Genomic DNA, 25,590 nt, shown 5'->3' with positions numbered 1-25,590 from the left:
AAAGGAATTAGAACCCGGTATATTTCCATCTGCATTATCTAAGTTAAACTGAGATCTGTGAAAAGCTATTAGCAGGGTGATGGCAATGGGACGGGGAAAATAATTGCAAGATTATCTTAAAGAATCCGCCTCCGACTGAATATATTACAAAGTCCAGGAATATAGTGCGCAATATAGAGTCTTTAATGAATGAGATCATTTCATTTCAGCCACGCAGCCAAAGTTATGCGTGAAATAACGCGCCACAACACGCATGCCTACCCGTACACATTTATAGTGGAATCCACACATACACATTTTAATCAGACAAAGATGTACCCATATTGATTTTCTCTACGAGGAGGTGCAGCTATCTGCAGCGTTCCACCAGGCAATCGAGGACTGATCCTAACACACAGGTTAGAACCCTCCCATTACAGTTGCTTCCTGTACTCATTGAGGGACAATAATACCGCCTTATGAAGATCAATACCCGCGTTCTTTCACTCGTCTCCTGTCATTCCGAACCACGAACCACTGCTAGAAAAGATAATCACGACTAAGCACAGCAATCGAGAATCGATGTCAATACCGACTTTTTTATTCTATGGCGACGAGTGCACTATTAAAGAACTGATGGTTTTAGCACTCATTATAATAATTGATGTGTCGGCGAAGAGCACATCAGTAATTACCAAAGATGTTTCTATTAATCCTAATCTGATCAGCACGGACAGCCAGGGTATTTGGAACTGGGCCATATATTTTACAGATGAGCGGAGTTACTCGACCGAATAGGTCGCGCGAAATTGGTGTTAATGATACTGTCGCCCTCTCCTCTCTCTCCTCCAAACAAACATGAGAGGGGTAATCCAGCCGTCTGCTCCATTGATGAAGTGACACAGATTTGAAAAGAGGGGACTATTACTCATGGATCCACCCGGCCGTTGTAATCCAGAGTTTGTAATGCCCATTGAGAACGTTCCGGATAATTTCACCAGTTGACAAAAGAAGCGCAGTAGCTTCATAAATCAGAGCTAGCTTTCCAAACGTTTTTCTGTGATTCTCCCTGTAAATGGTGATTGTTAGCTCAGACCTCGTTATAAATGTTTTTTCGCAACGTTCGTTTGGCATGGTTTAAAATGAAGATATATTGCCAACAATCTTATTTGGCGAGTGCTCACACAGAGAGAACAAGCCAAAAAGCGCTTCATTTCATTTGTTTACGAGTGAAATACTGTATTATATTTTGAAACAAACACTGATAATAGCTACATTCTGTCAGTGGAGATTATGACTCAATTTTCCGCATGAGTGTCAGAGGCGCAACACTAACTCTTATTCAGTGTCATTAAACAACAAAGTTATAACTGTATTGCATAATGTTTAAATGAGTCGAAAATCAAGCGAGAAAGGCAAAACGTTTTATATAGAGAAAATTTGTGAAGTTTATAAATGAATTTGTTCATAATTGAGTCAGAAAAGTTGCCCTTGTTGCTCCCTCAGGCGTTTTTTTTTTTTTAGCCAAGGATAGCTTTAAAGAGAAAAAGATATGGCTTTTCAGAGTGACAGCCTAGCTTCCAGATTACGTGATTACTGATAGAGGATGTGACTAGGGGGGTATAAATTTACTGGCCACTGACAGGAGAGCTTGATTTATGGACATAACCAATCAAACAAATCCTTTTGTGTGACAGATGTTTCCAACTCGTAACCCAGATCACAGATTGCTCTCTCTCTCTCTCTCTCGCTCTCTCTCTCTCTCTCTCTCTCTCTCTCTCTCACACACACACACACACACACACACACACAAACAAATGGTAGACCAGTCCAGACTCTCAATCCGTCCTGAGCTGTTTCCATGTCACTTCTCAGATTATAGTGGTTTTTGAATATTACAAAGAAGACAGAGTAAATCAGTTTCAATTTATTTGAGATGAAATGACTATACATCAGTGAAACAGATCGGACGATTTCTCTATAATATCTGATGTGTAACTGTCTCAGTAGCTACTTAAATAAAAGCGTGAATAGTAATTTTCTCTCTTATTGAAAAAGTACATTTCTGATCTAGAGAGACAGTTTACATACTCTGTTTCAAATGCCTGCTCTGTCCTCAAGACACTGGGATTTGAACTAACAAGTTCACACATAATCAAATAATAACCTTTTTTTTCTCTCTGCAAAAGCCTTATGTCCTATGTGTAATGCCCACACCTGCCCTCTAACTCTTTCTCCCTCACTGTAGCCAGGCAGGTGTTAAAACCATTGCTCCTGCATGAATAAGACCTTGTGTGGCAAGGATAGAAATTTCACAGGAATACAAGACTTGATTGAAGCCCTTTCTCATTTTCAATCTTGCTTCCTTCTCACGCTAACACCTTTCATGGCCCCCATTCTGTCCTGCCGCGTGGAGACGAAGACACGCTACCTGGGCTTCACCAACGCATGGCGTGAATACAGGCAGTCAGGGCGCAGATTACATTGGGTAATAGACACCGAGGCTAAATCCCGTCGAGGATTACAGTTACATTTTCAAACCGCTGAGGGTCGATCAGAGGTCACTGGCCGTTCGTAAAGAGAGGAAGGGCGTGCAATCTCGTCCCGCTAGCGTCTCTCTCTCCCCTCTTGGCGGCCGACGCGGCAACGACGACAGTGTCATGGCTTACAGAGCAAGCCCTGATCCCGCCTCGGTTACCGTGACGATAGCGAGCGTGGCCCTGCCTACACGGGCCGGATCAAAAAAAAAAAAAAAAAAATTAAGGACACGGCCCAAAGGTGAGTAGATGAAATATGGCCGCCGTGTTGGCAGCTCAGTGAGAGTTCAATGGCAATCTAATGGCTCTTGTCAGGCTCTGAGGTTGAATTTGAGGGGGTGGCTTGGGTGGGGAGTGGGGGGGGGGGGTGGAATGAGGGTGGATGTGTGGAACAGGCTTTCAGAAACATAGTGCTTGCTGAGGTTATGAGGCAACACCAAGTGCAAATTTTAAGACGTTATGCTCACATAACGGATGAGTGTTGAGATTTACTAGAATCATGAGGCTTAAAACAATGTCCTGGAGGGACCAGGACCAACCTTCTGAGCTTGTAAAGAAAGCAAAAGGGAAAAAAACAACACTATATCACTATATCACTACAGTATATTTGATATGCCCGTAAAGGCTCCGTTTTAAAGCTTTTGGGCTAAGAGAAAACACAGTATCTTCTGAATGTATGAGCATTACTGTCATGCAACAGTGTGGTATTTTTGCTGTCTATCAGTGCTTTTAATTATCATATCCCATTATACAAGCAACTGTGTGTGAATTATGGATGAATTGCAAAAAAAAAAAAAAAAAAATGAATTGAATTATGTACAGTGCATTAGTCATACAGTGCATCCATCTGTGTTCCAACAATGAATCATTTTTTTTTTAATTCCTACAACTGTGACTACAATCAATGTGATAATAACATATATTTCCTCAGGTCAAGGCAATGGTGCACCACAGACTTTTGTGAGATCAGTGCTCTCTCTCTCCAAGGGAGAGACAGTGAGAGAGAGAGAGGAAGTCTAGTCTGTCTCACTCAGTGTGGAATCACTGGAGGATTTATCAGTGAAAAGACCCTGTGAACTGAACCAATCTTCATGTCTTCTGCTGCCATAGAAACCTGCACCTTACAGCTACGGTCACACGGTGTGCTGCAGGATATATTGTTTCCAAAGACCAAGTGTTGTATGATCCAGGAGGCAGTGAATCGGGTGACAGAGTGAATAAGTGAGTGAGTAAGAAACAGAATGAGTGAATTATTAGGAGACTGGGAGAAAGAGGGAGATTAGGTAAACAAAACACTGACAGCGGAAGTGAATGAGTGAGTCCGTATTCATAGCCATCAGTGTGTCGTTGTGACTGGATTTTTTTTTTGGTGTGTGTCTGTCTATGTGTGCATGAGTGTACTGTGTGTGTGTGTGTGGAAGGGGGATGTCTGTGAGTGTCTGTGTGTGCGGGTTTGTGTGTGTCTATGTCTGTCGTTTGCCGAAATATCACTGATTAGTTTAGTCAGTTCAAAAGAAAACTGACTGTAAGAGGGAGGTCATCAGAGAAGCGTTGGCCGTCATTTTGATCTTGCTTTGTGATCGTCTAATGAGTTCTACACAAAAAGGAAAAAGGAAAAAAAAAAAAGCCAAATGTGCTTCACTTCGTAAAATGGACGCTTTCTTATATCAGAAAAAAAAAGAAGATATTTTTCTCGTTGGACTGTAGAAATAATTAGCCCTGCCTGAAGCCCTGTACATCTCAAAGCCTCTAAGAACCAAAAGAGAAGACTGGTGTAACCCGGGGGGTCGAAAACTCCCACACTCACTCGTTATTAAAGCACTTAAAGTAGGAAAAGCAGGGATTGAACCCTTAACCCTGTTTTTGCTAACAGAACACATCAAACTCCCATATTTCTCCTGCTCCAAAAAGGTTGGGTCATTTTTGTTTCTTACCATCTTTTCCCAAGCTTGGATCGAACTCATAACCTGTCTGCTAACAATGATATCAGCTGCTGCACAACAAACAATAATTACAGAAGTCGTCCGGTTGTTGGTGTCATAAGAGGCAATGTTGTTTCTTATCAGAGTTCTTGGTGAGATTTTGTGATCAGTAATAGGTAATGGATACCTTTGGTATGTACTCTGAGGGAATCATGAGAAACAGAAATCAAGAAGGAACTTTAGTTCTGAAGAAACCTTTGGAAACATCAAGGCTCAGGTGGAAAAGCTTATCCATTTATTATTTCTGAACCACACCGAGTAACCTGGATGGTAAAGGATTTCACTTGCAGTATAGAAAACAGGCTTGCAAGAGGGTATATATGTTATTTTGAACCAGCTGTCTGTTTTTAACACAAACAGTCATGTAAAAGAGTTAAACGTATTTCGTAAAAAGAAGAAACAACTATTGCATTATCCCTGGTGTTTTTTCTTTCAATACACAGTGGCAATTATCGTCATGTTGGAAACCTTTTACTAAAACATGTCTTTTCAAGGTGATTATTCGCCTGTGACAGAGGTGATTTTTTTCTAAACAGTTGCCTGAGGGTTTAATGCTGTATAATTTCATAACACTTGTCAAGCCACATTTCAGCCACAAGCTTTCAAACAGGCTTATAGCATACGCATATATGCACTAATGTCACTCTCTGTCTGTCATGTAAATTGTTCTTTGGTAGGTGGTGGAAACCTTGAAAACTCCAGTAGACGGCCTGCGGCAGAAGTGTTAGCATCCATCTCATTCCCTAATGTACGTGACAGATTAAAAATGTCATATTATCTAAGTTTAATTAGGATCTGAGGGGAGAGTGTCTTTTAATTACTGACCGGTGGCACTAGATGTTCCTTCTTGTCCTCGGCTAAATTTAGCATGTCATTCTAATCCAAGTGTCTAAAGATGTGACCAGCGTGTTTAAGGTGTCAAAAAAAAAAAAAAATCAATCAATCCAGTCAATCCAAGATCAAGCCAGTCTGCCAACCAACATCTTCAGTATTTCATAGATGCTTTTGGTCCTCCGATTGCAAAACTTTTTTTTTTTAGCTCTTTTGCTCCATTTTTTAGCCATTTTTTCAAAAAGCTAAAGCGTTTTAAGATGATTAAAATCAATAAGGCTGTAAATGTAGGCCTTCCCAGTGTGGACATTTCAGCTGCTATAGTGTACTTTAAATTCAGCTCTTGACACCTCTGTCAGAGCTCTGAAGGTCTCTGGCTCATCCACCAGGAATTTCTTTTCCCTTTTTTTAACCACTGAATGTGAGATATGATTGACAGATGACTCTGGGGACCAGGGCTGAGTCCTCTGCAGTTCAGGACTTATTCACACATGGACACACAGTACACACACACACACACACACACACACACACACACACAGAGAAACAAACACACACACAAAGAAACAAACACACACACACACAAATAAAAATGATTTTCTTCTCAGAGAGAAAGAGAAACCGTGAGACAGAGTGAGAAAGAGCGAGTGAGAGAAAGAGAGAGAGAGAGAAAGAGGGAGAGAGAGAGAGAGAGAGAAGGAGAGGGAGAGATTCCACTGACGTGGTGCTCCCCTGAACCATGTGGAAATGTGTGCATGTATTCTGCCCACAGCAGAGCAGTTGACCCTCCCCATGTGTAATCATAGCTGTGGTGAAGAGCAGAAGGCACTTGGCAGGCTGATTGTCTCTTTGGCTTGACGAGCAGCCATTAAAAACTTTAAAAAGGCTACAGGGAGCAGCTTCACTAATCAACTCCACTCCATAGAAATAAAAGACGAATTAAGTGCTCAGATACTGATTAATTAAGCCGTGAGACTCAAGTAATGAGACCACACAGAAAAACACGAATGGGATTTGGAAAAACTCATTCTTGGCTTGTCAGGACCCACTGTTGTGTCGTTGTCCTCAGAAAAAGCATGTCAAATTGTTAGTGAAGAGGGACTTTTTTCGATGCCATTCACGCAAACAGAGAGATTAACCAGAATGAGGACAGAGGGGGCTGATTCCGTACTCCCGGACTGATTTCAAAGAGATAACGCAACGGATTCAGGGAGCGGTGTGGAATTTGTCCGGGAGTACAGAAACAAAGTTAATTTGAGAATCTGTTTCAGAATGCTTTGAGGAATTAAGCCTCTGAAATGCGGTCAGCCACTTTTTAATCCTTAAATATATATTTCTCCTCCTAGAAAGACGGGAGGAAGCTAATGTCATACTGTGCTACCCACTGAGATTTTTCCTTAGGGTAATAGATTAATGAGAGTGTGATAAAAAAAAACACGTAAATAAAGAAGTAAATAAAAAAGTAAGTAGGTGAATAAATAAATGCAACACAGCGAAAATACCCCCCCCCCCCCCCCACCCGTTTTTCACTACTTGAAATCTAACACTCGCTGTCAAAATTACGTAATTCGTTAATTTCATCATGCCAGCTGTTTTACTGAGACTTTATTTTCATCATCTCACACTGTTTTTTGCTGATTAGTGATGAATAAAAAGCATTCAGAGTTATATGTATCATATCAGATATGTTATATCTGAGCCTACCAAGCTCTCTCTGTGCTAAACACAAGATTTGCTACGTTTTCCTGAATTTTTCTCTGTTTTTGTTTACAATATCCTAATATGCTAATTAGAGGCTACACTCCATGTCAGTAGAGATAACTGTGAGTATTTCAGTATCAGACTGCACTGTGTTTGAGGTTGCTATAGGCTTATCAGGCAGGAAGAATCTCTAAGCTAGGCACTTGACTGAGGACGTTTCACTGGCGCTATCTCTCAGGCTGTCTGTTTGAAGCCCAGCCTGTCATCTCTGCTTCCTGGAACACAATGGATCATTTTGGAATGTCGCTCCTGGCCATTCCTAACGCGTCGTCTCCCTTGGGGGTCAAATGCCGATGGGGCCGGAGGGTTGGGCGTGTGGGGCATCTCGAGTCATTTTGGCTTTGCCTCAAAACGAGGGCACAGAACATGCACTGTATACATATCAACACGCCTGCCAAAGTGCAAAATTGTGAACACACACACACATACACGCACACACACACACACATAAGACAAGAGACGGGGGGGGGGGGGGGGGGGGGGGGGGGGGGGGGGGGGGGCAGAGAGTGAGAAAGAGAGCTTTATCAGATTAGCTTTGGGATATGAGAGCAAGACTCAGCGGTGACTGCAAGGATAAAAAATTATTCACACTTCTCTCCAACAGAGTGTGCATGGGATTCCAGACAGAGAGAGAAAGAGGTGGGCTTTTGGCAGTTCGATACAGTGTCTCTACCATCCCCTCCTCCCTCATCCACCTGCACGCACTCTCCCAGGAGCACATAGCGCTCCCTACTTGTAATGAAATCACCTGTTAGAGAACTACACAACCTCTGATAATTAGAGGTGGAGAAACCATTTAGATGCTACCCCAGAAAAATGAGGAGATATTCTACATTCTATGTATGCGTATGTATGTGTGTGTGTGTGTGTGTGTGTGTGTGTGTGTGTGACCAGACTACTGATCATTAAATTTTATGGATACAATAAAAAGTTTCTATAGGCTCTGATGATCCCTTACATAAAGCATGAATTGTGTTGATTAAAAAACTCACATTAGAATGCATGTGTAGTAAACCTCATTTCATTTTAACACACAATGGGTTCTGGAATTCATAGTCTGTTATCTGATGCACACTTATGACTTCTTAAGGGGCTACACAGAGAGCTGCTGTGGGGCTACACAGCACTGACAAAAAAATGTTGACTTAGAGGGAACTGACTTTTGCATGAAAATACACACACACACACACACACACACACACACACACACACACACAGGTATACACAATCACTGGATTGATTCTTTCTAGAGGGCGAATGAAATTTAGCAATGTATAGAGGGCTGTCGGATGAAAATGGAAAAACGACTTCCTAGTTGCTTTTTAATTCTGCTCTTGAGAAAGATGTTTCTGCCACTCTACACAGACAGAACACATTTTTCCCTAACAAGTCACAAACAGTTCCAGAGGGGAGAATACATCTCTCTCAACATACCATACTTATGCGCTAAAAGCACCAACAAGCAATGCTGGCAATTCCACCCCAGAGCTCCATCTCACAGGTATTCTAATCTATACTGTACAACATACCAACCCACGTTTATTTGAAAGCAAATGAAAGTGATCTTTATGTGGGTAATTATTGCCCAAGCATTTTTTTCAGAATATTAGCTTGTTTCTGTTTTTAAATCACTCACTACATGCATGTTAGTACAGTGTCATTAGCCTGGAAAAGGCAAGATCATCGTTCTTCATAATTTAATCAGCACAAATAAAGCGACTCTATGGATGCACAATCAGTGACACAGTCATTCTCCTAGCAAAAAAGACATAGGGCTCTTCTATTAGGAAGTTAACTACTTACTCTGAGTTAACTTAACCAGAAGTTATCGGGATAAGCCAGTTACCTCACATCGTAGTACAGGCCCCAGATTTGCCTTTTGGAAATCTAATTAAAGGAGAAAAACTTAGAACATAGGCACTAAAAACACATACTGTTTTGCCACAAGATTTGATACTGTTTCTGTCTACTGCAATATGCAGGAGTACAACCGCTCATGGTCTTTGGACAACCTGAGGCCTCACTTCAAACCCGATCCTGACGTAAAGGCAATATTTAAGACCCGCTTCCCGCACACAGCTCTCTAATATGCAATCTGTGCAATATCATGTTATCAAAAACCAACGTAAAGTGCATGAATTATTATCAGTGAGAGAATTCTGAAACTGACAGACAGGGTTTCCAGACTACATGCTTTCCCTTCCATCCATAATGCAGCAAGTTTCACTGTTCATTTTATAAAGTCTTCATAGTTGCTCCTAGGGGAGTAGCAAGAAGAGAACTCTTTTGCACTTAGATGGAGGCAGCCTTGGCAGCACGTGTAATATTTCTATGTGAATATCGAGATTTATTTTTAAGGCAATCAATGGCCTTTATGTGAAAATGAGACAAACACTGCATAACCAAAGAAGGCAGTTATTTCAATTATGATTAGGCAAGTGCTCTCAGAAAGCTGAGCTATTGTATGACCTGTTTTTTCCCCCCCTTCCCAAAGGTTTGAGACGTGCTACAGTAGGACTCTGAAAAAAAAAATGTCTGATTGGTATCAAAAGGTTCTCATCTATTCAGACTTCTCATCATCTGAAGTTTGCTTTAACAAAGGTACTGTGTGTGCTTTTGGAAATTTCGAGAGAGCGAGACAGAGAAAGAGAAAGAGAGAAAGAGAGAGAGAAAGAGGGTGACGGAGACAGGAAGGGAGGAGATGAAGGGGAGACAGGGTGAAAGAATGAAAAGGTGAGTGGGGGTAAAGAGAGTGAGAGGCATAAAGAAGAGACACAGAAGTAAACAGTGAGGTGAGAAACAGAGTGATTATGACAGGGGGGGAGCAGTTAGAGAGAAGAGGAGTAATCTCAGAAATAAATACTATATGACTCAGTCTTTTCATACCACCACTCTGCTTGCAGCATTTCTTTCTCCTTTTGAAGCTGCTTCCGTTTTCTCTGATAGGTGCTTTTAAAGGGCCACTGATTTCTCTAGCGCTAACATTTGTCCAGTTAACATACCATGGCCAGGCCACACTCCACCTCAGGTTCCCTGTCTGTTTAAAGCTGTGGTTCATAGGTCATGACCTGTGTTAACCAAATGTCCAAAGATCACAACCTGTGTCCCCACCCCCAACTCCTGGACCAATCAGAGGGTGGTTTCTACCAGCCACAGCCCGCAGCCCCCGCTGCTTTTTTTCCCACTCCGACAGGGGATTATTCCCTCACTTTTTATTTCCTGTTACTCTCAGATTACGAGATGTATTTTTGTTGATTACATGCCTGGCATTAGCTGATTAATCTACATGTTCCACTATGGGACAGACATGCAGTTTTATGGTGTGGAATGATGGACTGTAAGCCATACCACAGTAGCACTGATGGAAGTGTAATAGTTATATTGGTGTGGAATGAAACTGTGGGCTGTAGATTATAATTCAAGGCTGTACTCAGGGTCATAACTGTATGGAATCATGCGAGTGTGAGCCACGCCAAAAACAAACAAACAAAAAAAAAACACTGACTATATGTGGAGGACTAGGAGTGCTAAAACAAAACCAGAATAAATACAAAAGGAAGAGAGAAAGAAAGAAAATAGAAAAAAATCTAAATGTATTAAAAACTCAATAGTGAATGATGGAGCATGGAAATAAAATCAGAATTTTAGCATATACAGTGTGTGTGTATATATGTATGTAGAATATACAGGTTTGTGTGTGTGTGTCTATATATATATATATATATATATATATATATATATATATATACATACATACACATATATGCACTAACATTCATTAAGACTTTTACTGATTCCTGCACATATTTCTTTTTTCTTTTTCATTTATGATTTCTCTTTCTCCTCTTCTTTAACATGCAGTCCTACAGTCAGACTTTAGTTCTCTAAGAGCGAAGCAGCAGATCTCTCAGTCAGGTCATGGCCATTAATGTAACTGGATCTCCAGATGAGCAGATAGGGACAACGTGATGTGCTGAGGAGCTGAAATGAACGGTCCTGCATGGGAACAGGGTAAATGCACCGTTTGCTGGTCGGAGAAGAAGTATACACTAGCAATTGGAGAAACTCCTTTCTGTGTGGCCCTGTGCTTAGGGACAGCTAGCAAGTTCTAGCCAGTTAAAGTTAGCTACAGACTTGGACACCACAAAAACAGTGACTATAAGCTCTATCTCTTGCCGCTTCAATGCAATTCAGCAAATCTGGACAGAGCCTACATACACTCAATTAAATTTAGTGCAATTTCAATGAGTGAAAAAAAAAATGTCAGCAGAGCAGATATCGTTAGCTGTTCAAGCAGAGATCCAGTTTTACTGATGGCTGATATTTGTTTGACAGGTGCTTCATTTGCACCTGCTTCACTCTGCATATATATATATATTGATTGATTGATTGATTGACTTACAATGGATGCATTGTTTAATTACTTATTTATGCATTCCGAGTGCTCAATACAAAATACAATACAAAATGCTGATTTAAACAATACAACTGAAAACTCTTCAAATGAACTTGAAAAGGTTGGAATATAATGGTCTCATGCCATCTGCTAACACAACAAATTAAATAAAAAAAAATGTAAAAAGAATTTAAAAATGCACACAATCTCAGAAGAGCAAGATCATTTAAATAACTAAGAGAGCATTTTGAGAATTCCTCTGCATTAATTGCAAAGGTGGGAAACATTTAATCAATAAAAAAATCCCAAACAAATCAAACAGTGTTGCCTCGGTGACAGCTGTCGCCGTGACAGAGGTATTATCGGGTGGATTTGTAATTGTCATGCAGGAAGAGGCAGGCGGCCAAAAGGGAGTTATTGAAAATGTTTTGGGAGATGCCAGTCATCGGCATATCTGTTCTGTTTTCACTAGGCCTTTCTGAGACCCCTACTGAATATTCATCAGCTTCAGCTCACAAGGAGCCTGAAAAAAAAGCAAAGTGTGCCAAGGGCTATTATATAATAAAGGTAACACAAACATTAGTGCTGCGTAACTGAATGAGACATGACTGATAATGTTAGTTTGCAACCCACTTTGTCTCTCATTGGACGCCGCATAACTGCCGTTGAGTGAGAGCTCAAAAAGACATCCCAGCTTTCAGTTTGACACTAGATGACATTCTACAATTTCTCTCTCTCTCTCTCTCTCTCTCTCTCTCTCTTTCTCGCTCTCGCTCTCTATTTCTCCACATTTGATACTGATACGGAATTTTAGAGGAATTTTTTGTACAAGGAGAAAAGGTGAGAATTTAGCAGGTAAACATGTATTGCATAACTGTTTGGGCCAGAAAAAGCCTATAAAATCTGTCAATGTCTTTGGTGACAATAGAGAAAAAATGAAAAGGAATTATGTAAAGCCAGGGATGAATGCGCTGTCTCTTTCTCTTTCTCTTCATATCTCGATTCACTGTACATTCATCAACTAGTTGTCAGATGTCATCTGATTTAAACAATAGTACTTCATGACCTTGGAGTCATGAACATCTTCAGAAACTATCCATACACAAACTGCAGTTGAACAACACTCTGAAACAACTATTTCAAACATGAGGAACTTTTTTGTCAAGTAAATGCATAAGGATGCGTGTAGGGCATGTAATGGTAGGAGAGCAAAACAAAGGGATGTACAGAAAAGAAAGCAAGTGATGGTAATGGCCAGACCCATCAATATTCTTGGCTATTCTATTGTCTCTCAATTGCCACCGTTAACAAGACAAACACAAGCGTGTTTTGAAAGAGTCAAGGCCGAAGAGCAGCCTTGGTTGGGGGAGAGACGACAGCATGAGAACAAAGTCACGTGTGGCATTGTGGAGCAATTTTTTCTCTCTCTCAGATTCCGAGCGTGTCTCATATTCATCCTCAAGCCCTCGACGAGAACGAGCAGCGCAAGAAATGAAGCAGAGGAGCGTGCAAACAGAAAAACAGAAAAAGTTGCAAAGCTAATGCCGTCATTGCAGTTACTGACCCCAACTCTGTCCATCCGTTGTCTACCTCCCCAAAACTTTTCTCTCTTCTTTGAAGTGCTTTTGACACACAATCGCTTGCTTGCCTAAGCCAACAACTTGATTGGTAAGATTCTGGGCAAGAAATCAAGGTGTGTACAGACACCGTCAGCGCAATGCTCTGACACCCAATTACAGCAGTCGTACCGCTTCTGCTCCAAATGAAGCCAAGATGTGCTTAACTCAGGAACAGATTGATGGTCACACCCAGATAACATCAAGTCCTCTATCCTTTCAATTAAATGGCTGTGCAGAAAAAGAGGTCATCAAATCTGGCAGATTGGCTAAAGAAATACAGACAAGCTTTATGGCCCTTTAATTATCCAACCTTGGTCAGCTCTCGGTCAATAATCTGCAGTGCTCAGACTGCACAATCATAATGTGCTAAAAAAAAAAAATAAAGCGTTTGTACAAAATCTCACCGAACTGAATCATTGTTTAGTCATCTGAAAACTCTTTCGTAACCCACCTTCTCCGAAGTTTACATAAAAGGATCATGGCGCAACATGGATGACTTTTAGAACCCCGCCCCTTTCAATTTGCCAGGTTTTGAAAATAGGATACCCGACAACTCTGGGTGAAGATAAGTCTGGTGGCAAAGCTTGTCAATTGGACTGGAGAGCGGCTTAGGGAGTGCTCTTATCTTCTCTCTGAGTAAAGCCCTGTCATAACGCCACATGGTGTGCTGGCACACACACACACACTCTCTCTCACACACACTTTCATCCATTCTCCGAAAGCAGAACAAAGTTCAAAAGCATTACCAGAATCCACTGAATTACGTGCTTGCCACAAAAGCTGCGCAAAAGATCATTAGCGTTCACGTTTTTCAGAGCTTTTCTGAAGTGGCTTTCTTCTCATCAGCGAAGAAAGGGGGAAAGAAAACACATCTGAATGAAACTGCAGAACTCAAGGTAGCATGTCACTAATTAGCAGAGGGTTGGTGTAACTAGAGCAAGTTAAAGACATGTCAAGGAGATTTTTGCGTCAAACCTTCACGGTCTAGAATTCTCTTGCAACCTAGCATGCACTGTATGAACACAACTGAGAAATGTGCAAACATTTCGAGGCAAAGTTCATTTTACAATGAACAGCTGGATTTTAAAATGTATGTTACTTAGCAAAAGCCATTTTGGCCTCTGCACTGAAAGCTTGCCCTAGAGGAAATATTTCAGGGCAGAAGGCATTAGGAGGACTAATTAGCATTATTAGCAGGGTATAATTTACTCAAAAGGGAATAAAACAAATTGCAGAGGCGTTTCCGAACTAAATTGAATGGGAGTACCAAATTAATGACAGTGTTTAGACACAGCTTAAATGATATTTGACTTTGGTGTCAGATGTTCCACCATCACCAGTGGAGTTATATTGTATCACCATCACGATCAGTATTATATTGTACCACTATCACTGTATTATATTGTATGGGTTGGAAGCAGTACTTGCAAATATAGTTTGTGTTTATAGTCATGTGATCAGTAAGCGATGCATTCATAAATACAGTGCATTATCTTTTAAATTTGTCTACTTAATCTTTTTTTTCCCCCTTGCCAATTATTTTAGTCAACTTTCAGTCTTGAAGTAATGATGAAAATGATGAATGTGTGAACTGGGTAGGATTAGGAGGTAAAGGACAAAAGGTCAGAATGAGAATGAAGGAGAGAGAAACCGAGAGAGAATAAAAACCTGTTTGTGACAATCATCTGCGCCAGATGAGGGAAGTGGAGCTCCAGAGGAGAGTTTCTTCCATGCGTGTCAAAGTCTACAATGCGGATTTGCATACACTGAGCTTTCGACTCATGCATGATGAGACTCTGCCTCCTCTGTATCTCTCTCTCTCTCTCTCTCTCTCTCTCTCCCTCTCTCCCTCTTTCTCTCACTCCCTTCTTGTATTCTGTCTTACTCTCTCCACTGGTGTTTAGCCCAGGAAGCAGCTTTGGTTTTAGAGAGAATGCGAGCTAAGACAATAGGAGCTCAAAGAAAAGCCCCTAATGAGATTTGAGTAAATTCGGGCATATATCAGAGGCAATAGCCTGCTGCTATGGCGGCTGTCATTCTGAGCTATGACGTTTGCCGGGTGAAGTAGAGAACGAACACATTAAACACCATTAAAAAGGTACTTTACACAGGCAGTCCCTCCCAAAACGATGTCTGGGGCCCAATGTGTGTCACTAAATCACTTCATTTTTATTCTCTAATGTGTGGCTGGAGGATACATAACACGTTTAAGGCCAAGGCTTCGGAAAATGACGGTCAGCTTAAACCAAAGGCACGGGGGTTCTCCTGACACCACTTTTCGCATACCACAGTGATGGACAGTCGTCCCTGCAAAACCCACGGGGAGCAAAAGCTTAGGACAGTGGTTTCCTCTTTTGCTCTTAGACAGTCAAATAGAAATATGTAAGGCGGCGAAGGGAAATAGCCGCAGAAAAGAGAGAGAGAGAGAGAGAAAAAGGCAGAAAAAGTGTTAGGTTGAGCAGTTATGTAGGAGGGAGAGAGAGAGAGAGTGAGATGAAGAGGTTGAAATGCCAGAGTTGTAAACCTCGCTGGCTCCAGGACACGGACCTGCAGATACCAAAGTCTTCCGCTGAGCAGTGCGAACTCAATTTACAGATGGGTCTCCTGGTTGTGGCAGTAAAGAGCTAACTATCTCAATAGCCAGCCAGCACTTCTCTGATTGCATCCTGGCACTATCATTCTTCTTCCTCTCCACTGCTTCTCTCTCTCTCTCTCTCTCTCTCTCTCTCTCTTTCTCTCTCTCTCTCTCTCTCCCTGAAGAAAAGTGGAATTCCCTCCCATTTTTTAATCAGAGTCTCACTAATTAAAAGAAAGCTCTTGGGCCTCCCCTGAAATTGGTCCTGAGACAGCTTCATTTATACAGTAAATACAGATTTATATCAAAACGAGTGTAAATGAGTTTCTTTGTTTTGTCTCTTTAATAAAGGACAACAGATCATTTCACTTCACCACTTCAGTGCTGACCAGTGTCTATGTGTTTTTTTTATTTAGTGTTATTATTTATTTCTTTACAGTTTCTGCATTAAAAGCAGTCAGTAAGGGATGACAAAACTGAGGCTTGTTCCTCTCTGTTGATACAGCATTTCCAGGATTTTATGAAAGTGTTCCAGGAAATATCTTTGTGAAAGCAAACAGATACAGAAACCAGAGGGCAGTTTCAATGGCAGTGGATGACCTTTACAATATTAAATATCCCTTTGCCTTGCAAGGTAGTTTTCATTAAACTGGCATCTCTATAGAGCACATCTTCAGTTCTAATCTCATACCTTCACAATCATAAATGTCCATTTTATACCTCAGAATATGTAGCTGTTTCCAGCAACTGTCGGTAACATAAGAAACACATTAGCTATTCATCACAATGAGCAAGTGTCATTATGCTCTGAATGTCCAGAGAATTATTTTGCATTTGATTCCCTGTACTGATAGCATTGTTATTGGTTTAAAATTTCCCCAACACTGCACAGGGCAGACACAACACATCACTGTATTTTTGAACTGTCAATCATAGGGATAGGGGACCTAACTGCAGAGCTGACACGGCAGATGGACAGCTTCCCTAAGCCTTCCCAGAGTGCTGTGAGAAAGCCAGGCAGCCCTTCAGGCTAGCAAAGAGCTTCTTCAGTTCTTTTCACCAAAGGATTCACCACAGCATTCTCCATTCTCCTTAGACAGCTTCTGACTTTTCTCTCTTTTCCTTGAAAATGAATAGGCCCATTAATCCTCCGTCAAGCCACCCTTCCAAGAGGCAAGAGTAGAGAGAGAGAGAGAGAGAGAGAGACAGAAAGAGACAGAGAGGGTGGGGGTGGTGGACTGTATCATGTTCATTTGTTAATTTTAGTTCTTTTTTCCTCTTCACCCCTCTCTCTCTCAAATTTGCCTCAGTTAGCGTGGGTAGTGAGTTGTAGTACACTGGCCATTTAAAACAATCAATTTGTTTATCAATAAGATTCTTTCTTCACTTGGGCAAAGTGACCTGGCTGTTTTTCTCTGTCTCCATTTAGTAAATGGGTTTGTTTTGACATCCAAGAACTGCACACACTCATTAATCTCTCTCCCTGCTCTCTCATACACACATACACACACTTAAATGGAAAGTTAATGTGGCTAAGCTGGAAAGGAGCGCAGTCTCAGAGCTGGAATGTGAGTCTGTACCGCTCTATCGTTACTTGCCTGTGTCTTTTCACACACCACCTCCCGTGACCTGCTCTCATTGATCAAAAGAAATGGCATCGGTTGATGTCTCTATTTTAAATGCACATATTAATCTCACTCTTTATGCAAATGAAAATGCAGCTTAACAAGGATGAATCAGAGAGATGAGTCAGTTCTAAATGGTTGCTGCTTGTGTGTGTGTGTGTGTGCGCATGTGTGTGTGGTCTGTGTGTCGTATTACAATACCTCTCTGTATGCGGACATGTGGAATTTCCATGTTGATGACAGACAGATTGTTAAAGTTGCTGTGTTTCTCAGACACAGGAGAATGTAACGGAAGGATCACTGAAGTAGAAGAGATGGGATTGGTCGCTCGGAGGCAGAGGTGGCAATTAAAAGTCAATGGATCCCAGAGCCCTGCTTCAGATGGGCTACTACTGTAGTACAGGCTATTCTTAGAAGCCATCCACAGAGGAGGCTTCAGCCCATCATTCTCCATGCCTGATGAGCTGTGTAACACAACAAAAGCCCTATTACCAGCAGGGGGATTTGGACTCGCTTTGCATTAGAAGAGTGAGAGAGAGAGAGAGAGAGAGAGAGAGAGAGAGAGAGAGACCTTAGTGAAATAGAATACATTAAGAAAATATTCCCTGTGTCATAGACATAAAACGAGGAGATAAATGGCTCCTTTCCCATTATTTGCCATGCAGAGATTCCACTGGGATACATTTACAGAGCGAATTACAGGCAGGACTGTGTGATTTTTAAATAGTCTATAACCAGGGTGTGACGACTCCACGGAAATATGCTGCGCTAATTTTAAATTAATTCAGGTAAAATCATCTGCCTTTGATCTGTTATGTTAGAAATGTGTCGATACAGATTTTTTTTCATTCATCATGGCCTCTCTCTGGCATAAAGTTTGAGGGAACCACTGAGTGCCAAAATATAATAAAAAATCATTTCCTAGAGAAAGCTGAGGCAGCCAGCAGGTTTTTTTTTTTTTGTGCAAATACATTCATATACCTTGAAGATACAGACAAAGGATAGAGAGCATAATGGGAAATTTCCGCTGTGTGGTTCTGTTGTCCTCATCTTTCTACTTATATTTCAGACAGGACAAAAATGCTGATGAAAAGTTGTCAGAGAGCATTATGGGAGGCCCAGATGGAGACAATGTTCTCTTATCGAGTTGTAGCAGACTGCCTGCACCTGATGGAGTTTAGATAGACGAGGGAGCTTTCACGTGGAAAAAAAAAATTATATAAATACAAAATACTTTATATATATATATTACTTCAGCCGTCGTGACAGCTTACAAAATGCGATGAGCATGCTGCGTTTCCCTGGTACTGTTACAGGTTTAACGTGAATGGATAACGTACAGTGACATTTGCTCTCCATTTTGAAGCTTTCTTGCTTTGGAGGTACTAACTCTGACTGGCTTGTCAGAGAGATAACATCCGAGATCTTTTTTCATGGTTCTTCGCTATGATACCAGAGCACTGCAATCTTCCGAATATACTCAGAATTAGATATTTTGTAAATGTCGTCAGGGCGTTGAATAGGCATAAACGGTTATAACTGTTTTGTAATTGAAAGCGTGGGCAACGCCAGGGAGGGGCTTGGGGGTGTAGCTACCCCTACGATAGCCATAGCACACCCCCCACCCCTCCCAGCACCCCATTTCTGTGGTTTATTTAGATTTTTAATTTTTAATATGTTAATACTATAATTATAATTTGAAAAATAAATAAATACATTAAAAAAACAAACCGATCATGTTTAGACTAAAAAACGTAAAGCCAACACAGGTGATCTGATTTAGCCATTGACACAGCACGCATTAAACTTTTACCTTACTTTCACGTCCTGTCAGCTAGGTCAGTTTTTTGTAACTTAGCATTACGTTGGCGATATCACGATGGGTCGTTTTTTACTTCATAAACGTCCACATGTGGAGACTCACTCAAGAAAAAGGAAATGAAACTTATTGTGAACCTGATAGGGCTACAGGTGGCTAATGGTACGTGCATGACCCCCCCCCCCCCCCAATTTGGCGTTTGAGACATAAATTCAGACTCCTTTTGCCATCTCAGTGCGATGGTCATTCATATAACGTTAGGTCTATGGAGCGGAATACTGTTGATTCATTAGTCTAGGTGTTGGTAACTGGCAGCATGAGTTTGTGATCTTAGAATCTCAGGCTGAAATGTACACAAACATGTCTGCTGCTTGTATAATTGTGTGAAACTTTATATTCAAACGTGTGTATACCTAGGCTGGCTTGTGCACCTTACGTCTATATTCCATGAGCTGAATATCTCGCCTTGTGTTTGATACAGTATGGCATTGTAACCGTCGCGGAGCGGGTACTGCGTATGTGCACATGTCTGTACGTGTGTAGGGGGTGTTGCAGTAGGAATTTAACTGTGGCGACCGGCACATTAATGGGAAACCCTAAATTTCAGAGCACCCTCTCTGAAAAGTCAAGCAACCCCAAAGCACAGGAAAATAAAATCTCTGGCGCCGCCCCTGATTTGAACAAGCGCGCACTTAACATAGAACGCAACTCAATAATCAGTGTCCACACACTGATGTGGACGTGTGAACGACACGGTGATGTTTTACCGAGTCAGGACACGATATTAAAATTGAACAGGTGGATATGTCCAGCGCCAGCTTGTTAATGGGTTTCTCCAGCTCTTGCCCTGGGCTGATGGATAAGGGGTCTTGGAGCCGGTGCGCTTTATAATAAACAAATATATAAATAATAAAATGTCCAGCCAGTCCCCCCGTGATCATGCAAACTTTATAGCGCAAGGTCGCCACTGAAATACGAAATGGACTGTAGGACACGAGTTTAACCGCTTTCACTCAAAGCTAGAATGTGTGTGTTCGGTCTAGTAAAATATACATACATGACACCCGTTTTATGCCGCCTCCCAAAAATGGAATAAATTTTACACTTTACGGCTCCTGTATTGCTCATGGTTCTGTTATCCCAAAAATTGACATAACTTTATTTGTGTTTTGATGTATAATTCTGACCTTTCCCTGCATATTTCTCCCGCTATATTGCCAAGTAGGGAGGAGTGATGGAAGACATTTGAAGTCATCATGCCTCCTCTCGGAGCGGAGCTATTCCTCAAGTGGCTCCGCTATGACATTTCACCGGGATCCGAGTGTGCTGTCAGCAACAATATAGCTCGTTTCATATTTAAATGCGCATTTCGGTGAATACCGAGGGGATGGGCCTCTGCTAATGCTATGCTGTCTGAGACAAATGGTGACATTCCACTTTAATCAAATAGTTTATTCATACCATAATCATGCCACGGCTTTGGTGAATAAATGGAAACAACCCCCCCCTTTTCCCCCTAAAATGCTGACTTTTGTGAATAAGAGATGGACTCTTATTAGCATTTATAGAAATATTAGCATTTTAACAGCGCTGAAAAAAACGAATTAGTTTTTCCAACAGAACTGTTGGACATCACAAAGGATTTTAGCATTCTTGATCCGTTTGTTTGCTTGCTTTCATCATAGTCTAACCATGGGGGAAACAAATCAAGAGCTGTTGCAGTGCTGAGTGAAGTAGTCACAGCACGTCTGAGCAAAAGCTACGACGTTAACAGATTTAAAGTAATTAAGGAAACTGTGTTTGTTAGAGAGGGATTTTATATTGAACTGTTGCAATGAAAATAAAAATGTAACGCAAAAATCTATTAAACACGGGAGGGGCAGTAGAAGACTGCTTTGACAGCTAATATTAACTAGAATTTGACAATGTTCGTTCGAAGGTATCTTTATTTATACAGTGTAGCTACTAAAATCATTCGGACCATTTCCTCCACTCAACGGACTTATTTCGATTCTCCCAGAGAGAGCTAAGCTCTCCTGTCTGGCTTTTTCATATTAGATTGTTCTCCTCGTTTCACTGTTCCTTTTACCGATCAAATCACATTACATGCAGAGAGGGGAAAGCATAACATGTCTTTACCGACTCTAAGCTTTAATGAAGAACATGTTGTATTAGTGAAATACTCCGTTCCCCATCGGAATATATGTAATGATCACCTCATAATGCTACACCGGGACTGAGTAAGGCTAGCACTTTTTAATAATCTCTCTGTTTCCTAATTTAGATTTGATTGGCTATGAAATCCATGGCTGCTCTCTGGGAATAAGGTTTCATCTGCCATCAGCACTTCCTGAGTATACAGCGTGGTAGAGTGAGAGTGGAACCCACACACACACTCATAGCATCTGTTTCCCATCCCCCACCCGATAATGATCCAATAATGATATAATGGGTAGTAATTTGGGAGTCTGAGTTCAGAAGCAGCCCTTCCCTGTCCAGTCTCACTAGTGGTCACATCAGTATACAAACCCTCTTAGCAAAGCGGCATTAGAACCATCAGTCCTGCTCAAGTTCAAATTTACACTAGATGATAAATCTGTCTGTGTTTCATGTAACATTTACACTATGTTAAATATATTCAACAGGGGATTTCAACATGAGAGTCGTAATTGTAAAAACTGAAATATAAGTGCTTGCATCTCTCCAGGTATACATACATACTTATATATATATATATATATATATATATATATATATATATATATATATATATATATATATATATACACACACACACACACACACACACACACATATATATATATATATATATATATATATATATATATATATATATATATATATATATAAATGCATTCTTGCACAAATAAAAACATCTGAAGAAAGAATTTGCTATAGTACTAAAAGTCAATAAAGGTATGTCTGTGTGTATTGATACAAACTTTTTGAAGTCAACTACAAATGCTTCTGATTATCATTCCTTTTGGATAGTGCATGGCTTATATATCTGTTTTTTCTTCTCTCTCATTCTCTCCCTCTTTCTGTCACTCTCTCTCTCTCTTTCTCACACACACATGTCATCTCTGCTCTAACACACACCTCAACTGTCATCATAGTCATGTCAAAATATCACTGTCATGGGTAGAACTGCCTACAAAAAAAAAAGTCAACAAAGGGTCAAGTTCTTGCCGCAGAGAAGGTCAGCCGGATAAAGACTTTTTTCGGCAAAGCAGATCAAGCTAGCTCTGCACACTACTGGCCCAGAGAGGATCCACTGCATGTGGAGTCTCTGCTGAAGCTTGCCCCCCTGCCTTAAGCTGCCTCCCTGTCAGTCATTCAGTCTGCAGGCAGCGATGGTTGATACAGGCCTAATCGGAAAAAGTATCCTAGCAGGCCCGGTGAATGGGAGCTCGCGGCCTCGCAGAGCAGAAATCAATTAAAGCCGATTGAGTTCCCTGATAGGGCTATAGTAACGGCTATCGCCGGAATAAAAAGAATGATTAGAGTCATAGTAAAAACTGTTATTGGCATAATCAGTATATTGCTTTAAATGTCTGCTGCCAATTCACGGCTAACTGCTCCAGAATCGATCGGTCATCTATTCGGCTTGATAAAACAGAGGCCGGCTTCGAGGCGGCGATGCAGCACTTTAATATCCACGCTCCGAGTTGCCTTCATAAGGGGATGATCTTATTAAAGAAAAAAAAGAATAAAAAAAGTGACAAAAAAAGGAAAAAAAGAACCTCCCTACACGAAGCCAACAGTGTGACGGCATAAACAGTTTACAACGGGGACCACCGTAGCTAAATTCAAATACCTCGACTGTTATAACAGACTGAACACGATTAGCTTGATTTCAATCATCATGTCCACAAATAGATCCCATAAACAGAGAGAGATTACAGAGTCACTGGCCATGAAATGAGCCATGGATGACTGAAATGAAAACGTGTTAAGATTCAGTAGATTGTTTATCTTTCAGCAGCAACAGGCATAAAGACAATGGGGTGGGTGGTTAAATTGTGTATAGCAGGCTGAGGAAAAGCCAGTGTGGGCTATTTGCCCCATGAGAATAGGAGATGCAACCTCATTGTGGCAGTGAACGAGCAACATAGACTGTAGCTCTGTGTCTAACCTTGGGAATCTATCATACAGGGAGTCAGCGTTTTCAAAAAGTGCCTTGGATGCCCAGCGGCCCTGAATAATATATCCTATGAATAAAACACATTAGCTACAAAACATATTGAATAATTCACTTCTCAAAGCCGACTTGCACACTACATATTAGGTCCTCTGTCACTCAAAGCATTCTCATTGGCGCGTTTCTCCTACCTCAGACAAAGCAATTCTATTTTCATCGGTAAATATTCTGTAAACGGATACTTTCTCAGAGTCTCTGCAATTTACCTTAAAAAACGCTGAGATGATTTAGGACATCAAGTCACACCCCGATCATATTTCCATGACTATCATAGATGGAGACACAAAAATATACATGCACGTACACAAGCGCATGCTCACACACAGCAAACGATTTGTTCTTTTAGAACAGGGGAGATGGCCCAATGGTCACTGACACTGCTCTATAGAGTATGTAGGGGGGATGGCAGGTTAACGGGGGGAGGGGCGGCATCCCTCCTCATCCCCCTACAATTCACCTACTGCTCACACACATACACACACACACACACACACACACACACACACAAACAATCAACAGCTGCAGTTATATTTAGTTTGCAGTGAGGCTAAACAGAGGTAGTCCAACAGTAAGGTCCAAAGCATACACCCCACATAAAGATGGACATTTTTCTTAATTAAACACTTCACCCCTGACACAGTTACAACAAAAGCCTTCATGACCGCTCCTCAAAACGCACTGATGTCTATAATGTCCTCCTCTTTCCCTTTGCACTCATGGCAATTTTCATGTTAATGATGGACTGCACTTTACTCACAAAGATTTTCAATCAAAGCTTCTGAGAAAATCTCAAATGAGATAATTAATAGTCAAACTAGATCAAATAAAGTGAAAGTGTGATCACAGAAATGGAATAACTTACGAATATTAATGTGTGTTTGATTTTGGCTTTAATGGCGTTAATATATCAAGTTTCAACCATTGTCATGATCAGGCATAGAATGGTTGAGAGGATCTAAAGTGATAGAAAATTAGAAAAAGAATAGCCCTTGGCCTGTGTGATCTTTATGTGAGATTTTTTTTCCTTCGGGGCGGAGATTAAATAAAAATCCACCCCACATGCACAAAACTATTACCGCAGATTTGAGACTGGCATTATGCACGTGGGTTTGAATATATTTGCAAATGTAATTAGAAGTCATTGCCATTATGTGTGTGTGTGGGTGTGCGCGCGTGTGCGCGCGTGTGCGCATGTGTTCATGCGTGCTTGTGTGCTTGCGTGCGCGTGCGTGCATGTGAGGGTGTGTGTGTGTGTGTGTGTGAAAATACATTGCTTGAGGACATAAGTAAATTTTCTTCAGTATGTGACTGATCATATAAAGTAGCTGCAAGGCACAGCTGGGTGAACCCACAATGGAAAAAGTCACAAAAAAAGCAGTGAAATGTCTGACAGGATCCAATGCCACACTTACCAGGGCACAGTATGTTTCCGGTGGATCTCCACAGGTGATGTTAGGTGGGTCGAGGGTCACCTTCAGGTATTTGGTCATGTCGGCAGCCTCTGGCTGGCAGGCCATGTAATCCCAGGTCAGTCCCTCATCTGTGTACACCTGTGACTTGCACATGTCGTAATGGCCCCAGTCCGGGGGATAATGTTGCATGGCCTGGACCGGGCCCAGCCACAGAGCCTGGAGGGTCAACAGCACCGGCAAATGCATGGCTGCCTCCGTTTATGCGTGGAGAGTTCTCTTTCTAATAGACTGGTCTCTACTGTGTAAAAGTGTCTCTCTCTCTTACCTTTTCTCTTACGCGAGCCAGAGAAAGGGAGAGAGGGAAAGAAAGAGGGAGAAAGAGAGAGAGAAAGAGAGAGAGAGAGGGCGATAGAGCGAGGTAAGTCTGAGCCAAAGCTTATGAAATAATCCAACCTTTACTGAGAAAGGGGACGTGGAGCTCTGGCAGCATGCCAGACCGCTGGTAACGACGCCAAGGGGGGGCAGACAAGGGCCACGGATTCCCCCCGCTTAGACCATCCACCACTGATTCTTTCACGTCTCTGGCTTGGGTGGAGTGTCCCCGCAGGTGGAGGTTGTTATGGGTCACAGGCTCGCGGAGGAGATAAGAGGAGAAGAGGGAGGGAGGGAGAGAGAGACGGCCTCTTCTGACACGCTGATGAATCGTGCCTTCTCCTGCCCAAGAGTTGAGTGACAGCCCTCTCAGTTTCTCTTTCTGTCAATCATTCCTCTTTTTTTTTCCGGTTCTGGCACCTGTTCGAGCTGTAAGGAACAAGAGATTTAGGGTAATGAG

The 25,590-nt window shown here is 41.5% G+C and overlaps 1 protein-coding gene across 1 annotated transcript in view; it reads right to left on the bottom strand.

The window, feature by feature from the left end:
* ntng1a (netrin g1a) overlaps positions 1-25,004 on the bottom strand; it is a 65,510-nt gene extending 40,506 nt beyond the window's left edge. Inside the window, exon 1 of the mRNA XM_030767606.1 lies at positions 24,759-25,004. Within this exon, the coding sequence (XP_030623466.1) occupies positions 24,759-25,004 (246 nt within the window). The remainder of the gene's footprint in view (positions 1-24,758) is intronic.
* Positions 25,005-25,590: the final 586 nt, after the last annotated feature.

The sequence above is a fragment of the Chanos chanos genome, chromosome 3, assembly GCF_902362185.1.
Source record: "Chanos chanos chromosome 3, fChaCha1.1, whole genome shotgun sequence".
In the NCBI taxonomy this organism is placed as follows: domain Eukaryota; kingdom Metazoa; phylum Chordata; class Actinopteri; order Gonorynchiformes; family Chanidae; genus Chanos; species Chanos chanos.
This window is presented reverse-complemented; position numbering and strand designations above follow the sequence as displayed.